The following is a 13,952-nucleotide window of genomic DNA, read 5'->3' as shown; positions in this document are numbered from 1 at the left end:
GGGGCCGGGGCCGGGTGAAGGCCTACGCCCTACCCGGTCTGCCCGGGCGGGGGAGGAGGGCCGCCCGTGGAGAGTTTTGTGCTCCTCGGAGGAAAAACTACTTTTTTGCTTTAAATTTGGTGCAGTTTATCAGCTACGTGGACTCTTGGAGTAGATTACTCTCCGTGTTTTTGTTTTTCATTATCGGAGAGCGGCGTGTATTTCCCATACACACACCAAGCAATTTCAAAAGTGGTCTTTGATTCTTAACTCAGTATATAGCCAAAAAGAGCTGTATCCAGCTTCTTAGGTAGCCTGGGCGGCTTCAGGTCACCAAAATGAATACATATATTTTTAACAGATATTTGCAGTTTCACTTCCTGGCATTGACTCCACTGTGATTTAAGGTCCAGGACCATGAGGCTGGAAATTAGGAGATGGGAATGACTCAGTCGCTTTGCAGCCACAGGGCAACAGTGCTCCTCTGCAATCTGGTTGTAGCCATTGCGCTGCCATCCTGCAATGATCCCTGTAATCATTCCTGCATGTCAGTCATCTGTGTGTCATTTCTGCCATCATGCTGGCCACAGACCTTTACAACAGCATGAAACTCTGTGTTCTTTGTGCTCTTCAGGTTCTTCTGTGTGGGTGCCACATTGCTCCTTAGCAGTGGCATGGCCAAGAGAGATATAAATATAGCCATTTTAATCTTTTCCCATAACTCAGTCTCCTTCTCTTACTTACATGCAACCACACTAAAATCCTTCCATTGCTCAGGAAAATTTAGGACTTTTTTTTTTTCGCTGCTGCAGGGCTCATGGTGCAGAATGTCTTGAGTTCCCTAAGGGTAGATGGAAGTTGTAGCATTTAATCCTTTGAAGCTCTTGCTGTTTCCTAAGCCTGCCTAATCACTTCTGATTTAGGTTTAAAGTGTTGTAGTTAGGACAAGAACATGACCAAGAATCACGAAGAAAGCAGTGGCAGCTGCTCAAGGAAAGAGGAAGAGGCTAGTAATTCTGGGCAAAAAGGCAGGAGTGTGGAGTTCTGAGAAATTCCCAGAACAAACAGAAAAGCATTGCTTGTTTTTTTCTTGCAGTCCACAGTGAACAAGTACGAAGGGAGCAAGATAGAGGTGTTGAAAGGGAAATACAGCCTTCCCTTCCTCCCCTCACTGTTCTGCCCTCTGCAATAGATCACTGCACAGCCCTTAACGTTTCTCTTGCAGTAACGGTGTAAGCTTGAGCAACACTAGAAGAATCTAGATAGATAGGAGCGTTGGGCCATCAGCAGCAGTGTGAAATTTAACAAGAACAAATACCGTATTCTGCACTTGGGATGGAGTAATGCTGCACTAAGTACAGACTGGGAGACAAGTGACTGGAGAACAGCCCTGCAAGAGAGCAATCTGGAGGTAATAGTTGACAGTAGGCTCAGAATGAGCCTATGTATGCTGGGGTGCATTAAACATAGCACAACCAGCTGGTCAAAAGAGGTGATTATCCCACTGTATTTAGCATTGATCCAGCCTCACTTGGAATACTGTGTGAGTCCTCAATTTAAGAAGGATTTTTAAGATACTTGAAAATATCTAGAGGAAGGCAACAAAGCTGGTAAAAGGGCTGGAAGGCATGTCCTATGGGGAGTGGCTGAGGACACTGGGTTTGTTAAGCCTGGAGAAAAGGAAGCTCTCTACAACTTCCTGAGGAAGGGAAGTAGGGAGGGAGGTGTTCATCTTTTCTCCCTGGTACCTAGTAATAGGATGCTCAGCAATGAATCAAAGCTGTGTCATAGGAAGATTCAGACTAGACATTAGGAAAAACTTCTTTATCAAGAGGGTACTTAGACACTAGAACAGGCTTCTTACAGAGGTGGTAGTTTCCCTGTGCCTGTCCATATTCAAGAGGCATTTGGATAATGCTCTTAATGACATACGTTTACTTTGGGTCAGCCCTGAAGTAGTCTGACAGTTGGACTTGATGATCTTTGCAGATCCCTTCCAGCTGAAATGAAATAAACACTGGGTTATTTACAGCTCAGACCAGTGCTGTTACATCTACACAGCTGAGGGAGGAAGGGGAAGGCTCCTTCTGCCACCCTCACCATAGAAGAAAGCGTTCATGAAACACTGCCACTGTTTTCTGCTTTCTACCTCCCCATCAGTCAAAGAACCAATGCCTGGGCCATAGGGAGGAAATAGGAAGAATCAAATTAACAGAGTATTGAAATAATGTTTGGGAGCAAAGACAGGTGTGAATGAGTTGGTCTCCACTTAAGAAGATTTGCTTTAAAACATCCTAGACTCATTAAGTTGGGCAGTGAGGTGTGGAGAGCTTTAGCTTACCTCAAATAACCTAACAAGTGCCTTCGAAGCATAAAATATAACAGGATGAAATAGCTTTGAAACAGGATAAATGTACTTGAGTTTCTGGGAAATAAGCAAGAGCAAGAAGTGACATGAAATGACAAAGCTTGCAGGCACCTAGATGGAGAAGGAGACCTGACAGGGTGGCTGGCAGAGCCAAAACAATATAATTTAGATAAGAAGCAGAGGGGCTCATTTTATATCTGAACCATTTCCAATATCATCAGGGAACATGTAAAGATGACAAACAGTTGAATTATTTGATGGGTAAGAGAACGAAAGACAAAAGGTAAAGTAATTCAGGACATCTGCTAGGAACCAGTCCTCCACAGAGGAGAACAAAACCAACAACTTCTGGCTCTACATGGCTGGTTCTTACGGATAACAGTACTGAGGAAGAAACAGAAGTATTCAGAAATCTGCTGAGTAGCTCATCCAGGCACCCTTGTATCAGAGAAAATCCTGAAGATTTCCACCAAGAAAATTCAGCCAGCAGTAATAAATAAATAAAAGGCAAGAAATTGGTAGCAGACATGGAAAGCTTGGAGTGAGCTTTTTTTTTTCAGTAAAAGGACAGGTTCTCCATAGAACAATTCCACGTTCCAGGGCAGCATGTTCTGAGAGCTGAGGAACCCTGTCCTCATTTAAATTTATGATCCCATCCCCATACACTGAAACCCTGGCCCGTTTTAAAGTCAAAGCAATCACAGTGTAACGAAAACCAGCATTAAAATCTGAGCTCTGTCCACAAATGGGGAAAGCACCTGGAAACAGATAATCCCCTGAGGAAGCAAGTGCTGACCAGACTACAGCCCAAAACCATTAATCCTCTGGAAAACAGTAAGGAAAAAGGAGTATCTAAGTCCAGCTTCACATGAGGCTTTTCAAAGGGGATTAGAACTCCAGAGCTGTGTTTGCTGCAGAAAAGGGGCTTGCATCCTGGTCCAGGGTAGATGCGCTGTGACACAAAACTACACAGGCAGCCGTGGAGAACACACTTTGTCCTAGAAAAGGAATAGGCAGCAAAGGCTGCAGAGTTAAGTGAAATTTCGTACAGACATTTCAAACTAGACAGTTTAGTAGAAGAGTACAAGCCAATGTCTACCAAACTCCCATGGGCTTGCATTCCTAACTCCCCCTTGCAATTCAGTGTTTCATATTCAGTAGGAAGCAATCCATTCTGGTGAGTCACTTACAGTTCTTAAACTCACCGGCTCTCTAAACAAAATCATTTACAATGAAAAGGTGTTTTATTGAGAGGATTTCTGATTCTATTTACAGCACAATATCTGTTTGAGGCACCACAGGGAATGAAGTCACAGACAAATGTGATCAGAACTGCTGAAACTTTGAAACTGCTAGCACTGTGCGCCAGAGCTCAATGCATCGAAACAATCAGATAAAGAGATCAGATCAAAATGTATGTCGAAAAATACCAGGACTGCCAGGCTTTTGAATTCAATAACCCATTCTGCTGTAAGTCTTCCAAGGGAACTTAATAATGTGGTAAAAATGAAGTGTGGTTTACAAAAAATGCTTTTGTTTTCTGGATTGTTTTATCTTTCCTTCTTGTATGGTCAGGCAGCGACAGCCAGCCAGTCTACAAGTGATAGTTTTCGTCCCTACCATACGATGAAACTTTATCAGAACTGCAGTTAAAGGAAATTCCTGTTGACATAAAATAGGATCACATGTTCTGGTGGTGAAAATTAACATGATAATTTCAGTTTCTGAATTTGAATGTAAGAGGGGAAATGAGAAATAACCTAGGCTGATCACATTTCCTGCTAAAGCAACTCAAGAGTAGAAAACACCATAAACCAACAACACAATTCGCACTGGTGTTCCCCATGCTTGAGAGTAAAAAGGCAGGAAAGCAGCTCCAAGACACACATCTTCCCCCATCCTTTCCGTTAGACTGGTTCTAACCTAACACCCCACTTATTTATCTACTTGAAGTATGAAAATCAAGAGGTTTCCCATCTGGACAAACACAAGAAATCCTCCCCCCCTATTCAGGGCGGGTGCAGAATAAGAGAGGTGAAATCCCAGAGCCTGCCTCTGTACACAGGACTCCCAGAGTTGACAGCTCTGCTCAAGCAAGAGCATCCAAACAAGGCTCAAGGCATACGGAGGAGTGAGGAAAGAGCAGAAGCGTTTCAGGACACCACCAGGGCAAACACTTCTGTTACCTGCATTGCCTGTGGGACAGAAGAATCCCAGTTGTGGCTCAGGGCCAGGCCTTGGAACAAAGCTGATCCTCAGAACAAATCTTTACTCCTGCTATACTTACACATGCTGAACTTGATGCCTGTGATTAATCCGCTGAGCTCTGTGACTTAACTGTGGGTATCTGTGAGTAGAGGCAGAAGTATTTGCAGAACTGTGGTCTGCAAGAATAGAAAGCATGTTTTTTTTCAACAAAAAAGTTTTGCCACTGGTGCTGAGCTTCACACCAGTGTCTCAGTAAGCAAACTTAGCAATCAAAAAGCTTTACATTGACAGGCACACTGGACAGCTAAAGAAATTCCAGATTTGTAATGCAGCCTCTGAACTGCAGGAATACAGCAGATTTCCTTCAGAAGTGTATGTGACTTTACTAATGCCATTCTTGCTCACTTGTGTGGAAGAGAAAACAAGAGCAGAGTTTTAACACAACACCAAGGACCTATTTCTAAAGGAAGCTAAAAATGTCTAATTTATTTTGGGGGGTTATGTTTTACCAGGCAAAGTGTTTTGAGTTACTTCAAGAGCAGGACATTTATGGAATTCCCTTAATCCATTACGAACATTCTGTGGGCTAAGCTGACCTCCCAGTACCCAAATCTCTCAGATAAGACAACTCATTCTCAAAATGTTTATTTACCAATAACCATTCCTCTATGCTAAGCATACCATCCCCTATCTTTATTCCTTGAATAATGCTAAGTCCATACCTGACAACCTTATTTCTCTTTGGGAATTACACAGGCATGAATTTAGGAACACATTTTTTGTTCCCACAACTTGCTTCAAGCAACTTCTTCTTCCCTAAGTGCTGACTGAACCAATTATCAAGAGTGTCACAAGAATGGAGAAAAATATTCTATTACCAAAGACCATGCAGCTTTGCAATGACCAGAAAAAAGGCTGGTGGGAGCAACAACCCAAGATCTATCCCCAGTTGCAAGAACTGCTAAGCAGTACTGCTAAGCAAGTACTCCACAACTACCAGGGTCAGAACAAGAGTGGTGTATGAACATCGCTGCACAGTTATCCTGCCTAAAGTCACGTACCAAGGACACACAGGGTAAAAAGCTAATTCAGTACCAGGACACATGGAAGAATCTGGCTTCATCTTTTTCCTTTCTTTTTCTCCTGTTACTTTATTCTGGAAGCAATGTATATGAAAGAGCAAACTTATCTGGGGATTATTTATTTTTTGCTAGAAAATAAGACATTTAGTAGTACTCCTGCTAATCTATACCGGACAGTGAACAAATGATTTAAAAGAGCTGGTGCAGGTGGGAATTGCTGTCCATACAAGTAGATTATGCTGGAAATCAACATACATTGTGAAATATTCCTGAAATAATCCAGTATTGTCACCTAGTTATTCCAAGCAGGACGTAACAGGTCTTTCACAGATGGCTTTAAAGCAGGATCAACCCATAAATGCTTTTTATTTTACAAGACTTTTATTCTCTTTCACAGATTTGACTATTACAGCAGTGAAAGTATTACAAGTGACTCATAACATTTAGTTCCAAATAAAAGTAGAAAAACACAAAAACACTAAGGGAAAGTTAAATGAGATATGATGTGTGATAAATGTGTTTTAAGAGCACAGAAAAAATATATAAAAATACATTAGGATCAAGAAATTTACTGACAGGTTTTGATTTAGTTACAATTTTGACACCATCTAGAAAGCACAGTATATTGAAAACTGTTAATTAGAAAGGTGATAAATCCAACGGTATATAAAAGGAAAAAATGAAAAAGAAAAATGAAAGGAGGGGTGTGTGTGTTGTGGGGAAGTCTATTTTATGGCAAACTTCAGGTCCTTTGGCCACTATAAAGCAAAGTCTGTGGATTTCATATAAATTCTCTGTATAAAGGAATGTCTATGAACTGTGTACAGTATGGCCCAGAATAAACATCTCATTATCAGGCTAATAGAGCTCCTCACAGAGGAAAATAAGGTGCTTATGTCACGGTTTCGACTTCCCAATATAATACTGTCCGGAATTGGACTAGTGTCCCAAAATAACATTTTAGGAACAACACAAATTCCTTTAATGGAAAGGAAATGCAGTAACCTGCCGATGCTGTAGAAGCAGGGTGCTGGGCAATGGCCTCACTACTGCACACTTGCTTTAGTTTTAAAGTTTGTGTGGTTGACTGGCAGGGGGTGAGCCTCTGTGTTGAACACCCAGTCGTCCAGGGACAGCACATCATCTTCACAGAACAGAAGATAGAGGTACCTGGAGCCATAAGGCAAGGGTGGGAGGGAAGAAGACGGACAAAAGGGAGATTAAAGAAGCCCAAGTGGGACTCCAAGCATGTACAAGAAAGCACTGCAAGCAGGACTGTGATGGGGCCACCACTGGCCTCAGCTGCCATGGTTTATGGTGACAGGTTTCTTGCCTGCCTGCCTCACTCTCTTGCTGAAAGTTACCACCCCTGGGGCAAGTGCAGCAAAATGGGATGAGCATCTGTGCTCAGCCACTCCACATTAGCTCTAGCTACTAGCAAAAGAAAATCTACCCCAAGGGGCAGCAAATTCAAATCATAGTCATGCCTCCTCTTTGTGCAGGGCATTAACCTGGCAGAGGGGACAGCTATCACTTAAACGATCAGAGCTAAATAAGCCTCCCACTTATCTAGAGTGACTGTGGATCACAGAAGAGTCTTTTAAACCCAGCACATGAGCAGAAACCTGGAGACAGCCTATGGCAGCAACGGTTCTACAGAAGGAAGTTACCAAAGCTTCCACATCCTTTCCCAATTTTCCCCACAGAGGATAAAAGGCTTTTCTCAATAGAGACTTATCACGCAGACAAAAGTGTTGATCTTGCAGGAATTATGCTACTCTGAAAGGCCTCTGTGATACCAGACTTACTTCAGAGTCTCTGCAAGGAAAAAACTCTGCTGCATGTTGTCATGGGTTGGGACTGTGGTGTAAACATCTCGGATGCCAGAAAAACCAGCTTCTACTCTACAGTGTTTTTCCAGGGCCTGAGAAAGGAAAAGAAATCTCAGTAATGCACAATAGCATGGAGTAACTCATTAATCATTGTCAATCGCATTGCAAGTCAGCTTTATAAATCAAATTCCAAGTTTATAGTAGCTTCTGTCTCTCACTGGTGCTTACTCCAGTCTCCAGGAATAAAGTTAGTTCTAATGAAATAGCAAGACAAACATAAACCTCCTCAGATGGTTCATTGATTGACCTTGACATTACACGTATAGCAAAGACAGATCTCAAGTGGCAACTCTAGCTGTTTGCAGAGCCTCTTTTCCAGGGCACTAGATGAATGACAGTTCTGCCACTGAATGTAGTCCCAGCTAGGATGCAGGACAGCAGTCAACTAGCTATTGCAAGAGCTTGGAAGAGGTGAGGGACTTTCTGGCCGGGAAGTGGTAGTGGGAAAATAAGGCAAAGCCAAGTTTGCTGATTTTCCCTGGCGAACTCCAAACCAATGATTCAGAGTAGTGCAGGTATTTCAAATACAAGGTTCACTCCTTTAGCAAAGGGCTGTTACATTAACAGCAGGTTTTGCTGACTGAAACACTCCTTTCCATAAACTTCCACTGTTTTGATTGATTGTTTGATTTTAGCATAGCCCAAAGGGCAAAGAAAACATTCACTACGATAAGCAGATAAGCCATACTAAATTAAGCGATTTTGTATATTCCTGTCCCATTACTAATGAGTCTTAGCATCTTAATGATTTAAATCATTTCTGGTCTTTTTCTTGACTAAAGGAAAGATTCTTGTAAGAATTCAGCAGCCTGTAAGAATTATTACTGTGATTTTTGCAACCATACCTTCACAACCTCCCAGCCCCACTGCCTGTACTTGAGATCATGTGTCAGTCGCCACATGTACATGTAGCTTTCTACCACTTCTGGGCGAAGGATATAGTAGCGCTCGCTGAGTCTGGTTGCCATGGCTTCAGTTCCAGTGTCAAAGCGAAAGGCTTCAGGGCCAAGTTTGGTATCTAGACAAAATCACACATTTATAATGAGCAGTTTGATGAGAAAACAGGTAAACAGTTTGTCCAGGTGCTTTTATGGTGTTCAGGATGCAGACATTTGACTAAGGCTTGTGTGAGATCAGAAGAGCAGATCAGTCATGCCTGTGTATCATATCAACCTCACAGCTACTGTCAAAATAGTGGCAACTCCATAGAACACATGAGCTATGCTCACTACCCATTCAAAGTTACCGCTCATTCTGTGGTATGCCTGGGTACTACCTAGCTGAGGATAAAGTGTTTCTGAGGGTGAATACAACTGACAAAACAAAAGGCTTGGACCAGATGTGAGTGTGGAGCAGGTACAAATCTCCCCCACATCCTAGATTTTTTGCTGGGCTGGGATATTGTCTTAAGAACTGCACCACACTTGATTTTGATAGCAGAGCTCTTCACTGAAGAGCTTGGGACCCAGCAGACTGAGCCATTTCAACTGTACTGGGGAAGGGAGGCTGTAAGAAAAGGTACCATGGGACCTGCAACCACTTCCTCTGCCTTTCCTTCTGGTCCACTAGCAGCCTCAAAAAGAGGACATCAGGTAGCAAGGGACAGCTTAATCCACTTCACTACATTTTTATGAATAAAACATTCAAGTACCTTGGTCTTTTTGAGTGTCCCTTATGTGAGGCTCTCAGTCTCTTGCAAAGAACAGCTAGCATTCAGATCCCACTTACAAGACCAACTCTCTCCTTATTTGAAAGACACGGAAGAGGAGGTTGCTTATGATCATGCCACATCAGGTTTCTCTTGCTACACGTGTTTACCACAAGGCCATGTTTCAGGCAGTCATTTTATTGTTCTAAATATTTTCTAAATATTTTGCACACCTTCCCTGGGCCCACCTGTCTACATGTGGATCTAACAGTGTTTGCTAACTGTGCTGTTTGCTGAGAGCCAGTGCACAGACACTCTCTGCAAACAATGAGCTTGTTGAAATGGCAGCACTATAATTAGTGTGGGCAGGCTTGCTACTGTCCTTTCTATGCTGATGGATACTGTTGTAGGTGAAAATTGGCTCTAGGCACTCACAGCCAGAGGGTTTTTAGTTTGGTTGCTTTCCTTTATTTCTCCAAGTGCTGAAGGGATGGGGGGGGTTATTTGCAAATATCATTTCTGGTTAACCTGAAGTTTAATAGGCAAACATGCGGGATCTCAGCTGCCAATATGGGCTTGCTGATGTGGTGAAACAATCTTTGGGAACAACAACTAGCACAGATGTGTTTGGAAAGGTCCTGGAACGCTGACTACTGCTTTGCTGCCTGCAGGCTCAGAACAGCTATAGAGATGCCTTCAAAGAAAGAAGAGTGCAAAGCTAGCTTATCTTGCTGAAAGCCCTGCAGGTAGAGAAGTAGCCCAGTCTCATTCATCACCAGTCACTGCCCTCCCGAAATACTGACTGATAAACACACTGTGTGGTTGAAACACATTGCACTGGACTTGTGAAACTGAAAGACTTAGCCAGCCGGAAGAGGCTGAGAAACTTCATTTTTTCAGTTTGTTTCAGTTTTCAGCAGCTGCAGGTCTCCAACACTCTCCTGTTGGTCTTCTCAGCTGCTCTGCTCCATATAGTGGGCATCCTGCAATTAATCACTGTTAAATTCCTACTTTTGTCTGCATAAGGATGTGAAAGGACAGAATCAAACTATAGTCTTGTTGGGAGAAGGCTTATTCTGTGGCTGAGAGGCAGGACTAGGATTCAGCTCTGGGTTCACAGGAGCTTATATCCGTCTGTCCCGCTGTTCCAGCTGTCTGCCATGTAAAACATACTGCCTTCTCTTTTAGATATCCTGGAAAAGACAATTGAAAATCATATAGACTGATGAAATGAAGATACTGCTGGAGCACAAAACACCCTGCTGCAATCCTCTGCCACACAAACACTGAGTCCGTTAGGCTGCAGACTCTCCCTTCCTCGTGTTTTCTAGGCAGCCCACAGGTTTACCTGAACGTGCATAAGACTCATGACAAGTGTTTGTTATTTCTGCAGCAAGATCCATGTAATGTTGCTTCCTCTCTTCACTGGCGTGTTCAGCTCCAAGTGCTATCATGCCCCCAGAGAAGCAAGCCAAGTGGCCCATTTTGTGATCCAGGATGCCTCCCCTCCATTCAGCAATGTACGTCAATCCTCCAGCAGACCTTCTGACCAAATGTTTTTCTATTGCCTACAGGGATGAAAAGCAGGATCTCAGGATACTTAGTGGACAGGGTGAGGAGTGAATATTAGACTCAAAGATCTATAACACTTTTGCCTGAAATACTCTGATGAACAATGTTCCTAACCAAAAATATGGAGTACCAACCTGCTCCTTACCTCTAATGCATCATCATACATCTTTTTAGCTTCAGAGTCTTTCTTGTCTGACATCAGCCAAGATTTGATGAGATATTCATAAAAGCTGTCTCCGAGCCCTCCAATAGAGACATGGTCTACAGTGGGAAAGCCAAAAAAAAGAACTCAGGTTCATGATATACAATGAGCAGTTGCGTTACAAAGAGCAAACAACTGTGTCCTTTTTGATGTCTTTGTTCTTTCCTCTTCCTTTCCGGTTTCCAGGGGAGAGCTTGCTGCATTACTTTTCCAGAAACGAAGAAAGGTAGAAAGTGCAATCAGAAGAAAAATGTTCTGTCATTTTACAAAGCATTTTACAAGTTCAAAAGAACTATTCAGATGTCTCATTTTGCAACACTTATTTATACTGCAACTTGAGGATTCTTCCTGCTTTGTGAAGCAATCATCATAAATCCCTGCCTCATAAACCAAATGCAACAGCAGGTATTGATAGATCTCTGTCTATATGAAGCTGCTGGGTGCTGCCTCCCTGCCTCAGGAAAGGGAGAATGCATGTTGGATCAGACACAGCTGCCAGCAAGGGGCTGCCATAGAGACCTCTAGATTCCGTCATTTGTAGTCCTGGCTCACTGTGGGACGCCCTGCCATGGGGAAGGCTGAGGTTGTTGGTGTATTAAAATGACAGTGTCAGGTGCAAGGATGGTCACTGAATATTTTATTCTGGAGAGATCAGATTTTCAAGGCTACCTATTCAGAGTATGCAATGCTATGACCTTACCAGAGAGGATGTTAACAAATTAATTGTGAAATGGGCAGGACAGCTGCAGGTTTCTGCTGGGGGAGAACTGCTGGTTGGATTTATATATTTAAGCCTTACCACGGTGGAAAAAGTAATATTAATTCCTTGAAGCAGTGAAGAACTCCCCCTTTTAGAAGAACAAGTCAAATTACCGACCACGGTCTGAAGAGTCTCTGTTAATTAACAGTGTTCACTTCTGTGTCTGTACACTTCCCCATTTTAAATGTAAGCAGATGTGGCGTTGTTTTTGGAGTTACCTCTTCAGATTTTTATTTTCCCTTTCATTGTACATATATAATGTCCTCAGGCTTATTCTAAATGCTAAGTCCTACCAACAGGAGAGATCAACAGCCATGTATTTTCCTAATCATAAGAGCAAATATGCCTGTACAGTATGTCTTACTGATCTACGGAACAATCCAGGGCAAAACAGTGAGATTAGACACATGAATTCAGGGGGAAAAAAAAGAGGACAGACTATTTACAAACAACAGCTGCACAGCCTGTCTCTAAAGAGAAGGTCTGTGATCTTAAGCGTGCCATTCATAACGTCACCAAAGCAGGAGCTCTGGTATGTAATTGCTTTCCATATGGCAACAGCTTTGCCAGCATTTGCCTCCTAAGTACTTTGCATAAACGAATCTTTTATTTCAGCGGGGGACCATGCTTTAATTTTCTAAAGGTAACAACTACACTTAGAAGAGGTACAGCACTGCCTCTTCATTTAGAAGACCTGCTCATTCACCCAGGTCAAAGATATACCTTTTAAGAAAATCATAGTAATTCCAAGAAAAACATCTTCCTGCAAAGAGCTTTAATGAAAAGAGAGAAAATGAGAGCCTGGCACCTACAAGGAACATCTCTGTAGCAGGCAGCAGCTGCCTTCGTTCTTTGGTCCTTCCTAATCTATTTTGCAGCAGTAGTACTGGAGGTGCAGAAGAGGCTGATGAGGCTTTTCCCTAAATGGAATACAGATTCAGATCACAACCATTACATTATGAACAACTGCCATAGGATTCTATGCCATGAGTTGTCCTCACGATGTGAAAGCCTAGGAGAGAGAACATCTCTAGTCCTTTTGCATAAATCACTCTATCCCAGAACAAGTAATCAGAGACTGCTTTCAATAAGCTCTGAGCACCAACAATAGGCCCCTCTCTAGGTCAGCAAGGGATGGGAGCAGGTCAGTACAATGAAGTCAAATTTGGAGCCATAAATAGAATTATTGGCAGAAGAGATTAATGGTTACTATCAAGCTGACTATTTTAGCCATCTGAATTAAGAGCACAGCTCTTCAGTTTCCCAAAGATTCACTAATGAGCAGTTATGGCAACAGCAGATCTAAGAGACATACACTTCTCTGAGCACCAATGAACAGGCAGAATTAATGCCTGTGTCTGGGAAAACGTGCAGTATGGCTACCAGCTGGGAATAACATAAAGGAAGTACCATCTCAGGGGTGTGGTCACGGATGGAAGATTAATTTTTCCAGTGGAACATATTGCAACAACTCTGCAGAGACAAATGTGGAGGGGAAGCTGAGCTGCTCACAAAGGAATTGGGATAACATAGAAGATCAATTAATGGGACAAACATAGAAGCCTATTTTCTTTCTTCATGGCACCAAAGGACAGCTCTGGTTTAATGGGACAACTGCAGCCATCCAAGATGCTTTGTTGGGAAACTTTTCAAGACAAGCCCTGTCAATTACCATTAGACATGCTGATCTGGCAGTTAAAGATCAGGGATTGCTAACAGCTGATATACTCTCACTGTCTCAGATGATGGCAGCCATTCAACTGCCTGTCACTTACAATCAGAGCTATAAATACTAGTTAGAAAGGTCTGGAGGGATCTAGCAGAGCAAACAGTGCAACACATCCCAGGGACACCAACTAATGCATGATCCAAAATCTACTTAAACAATATAAAATGTAATCCACTGACAGGCTAAAAGCTTCAGAAAAAAAAAAAGACAAAAAAAAAGATAATAAAAAAAAAAGACTTCTCTTTCATTTGACAGAGAAACATTAAATCCAGCTAACCTCCCTCACCAAACCAAGCAAATCCTTAACAGAGTGGAAAGCTGTGGTCAGGGATCTGTGACAGACCAGAAGAAGCAGCCTTTCTCATTTAACTATCAGAGGGTAAGCCCCTTTGGTGGCACAAAAAGAGGAGTACTGGCTCTTCTCTGGGTAAAGAAGTAGATGTGTGTGTAGAGAAAGAAAATAAATAATCTTTCCCTGGGAACACTACCTCTACTATTTCCTTGCTCTTTCC

The 13,952-nt window shown here is 42.5% G+C and overlaps 1 protein-coding gene across 2 annotated transcripts in view; it reads right to left on the bottom strand.

Annotated features, from left to right (window-relative positions):
- Window positions 1–5,998: 5,998 nt before the first annotated feature.
- Window positions 5,999–13,952, bottom strand: part of MAN1C1 (mannosidase alpha class 1C member 1) — a 45,221-nt gene continuing 37,267 nt past the window's right edge. For both annotated transcript variants that reach the window (XM_083810142.1, XM_083810143.1), the window contains 5 exons: window positions 10,895–11,010; window positions 10,526–10,745; window positions 8,375–8,547; window positions 7,446–7,561; window positions 5,999–6,807 (listed from right to left, as the gene is read on the bottom strand). In XM_083810142.1, coding sequence (XP_083666268.1) covers window positions 6,684–6,807; window positions 7,446–7,561; window positions 8,375–8,547; window positions 10,526–10,745; window positions 10,895–11,010 — 749 coding nt within the window. In that variant the 3' untranslated portion in view covers window positions 5,999–6,683. The remainder of the gene's footprint in view (window positions 6,808–7,445; window positions 7,562–8,374; window positions 8,548–10,525; window positions 10,746–10,894; window positions 11,011–13,952) is intronic.

The sequence above is a fragment of the Anser anser genome (assembly GCF_964211835.1).
Source record: "Anser anser genome assembly, chromosome: 24".
NCBI lineage: Eukaryota > Metazoa > Chordata > Aves > Anseriformes > Anatidae > Anser > Anser anser.
The sequence above is the reverse complement of the archived record's forward strand: the minus strand, read 5'-3'. Positions and strand labels throughout refer to the sequence as shown.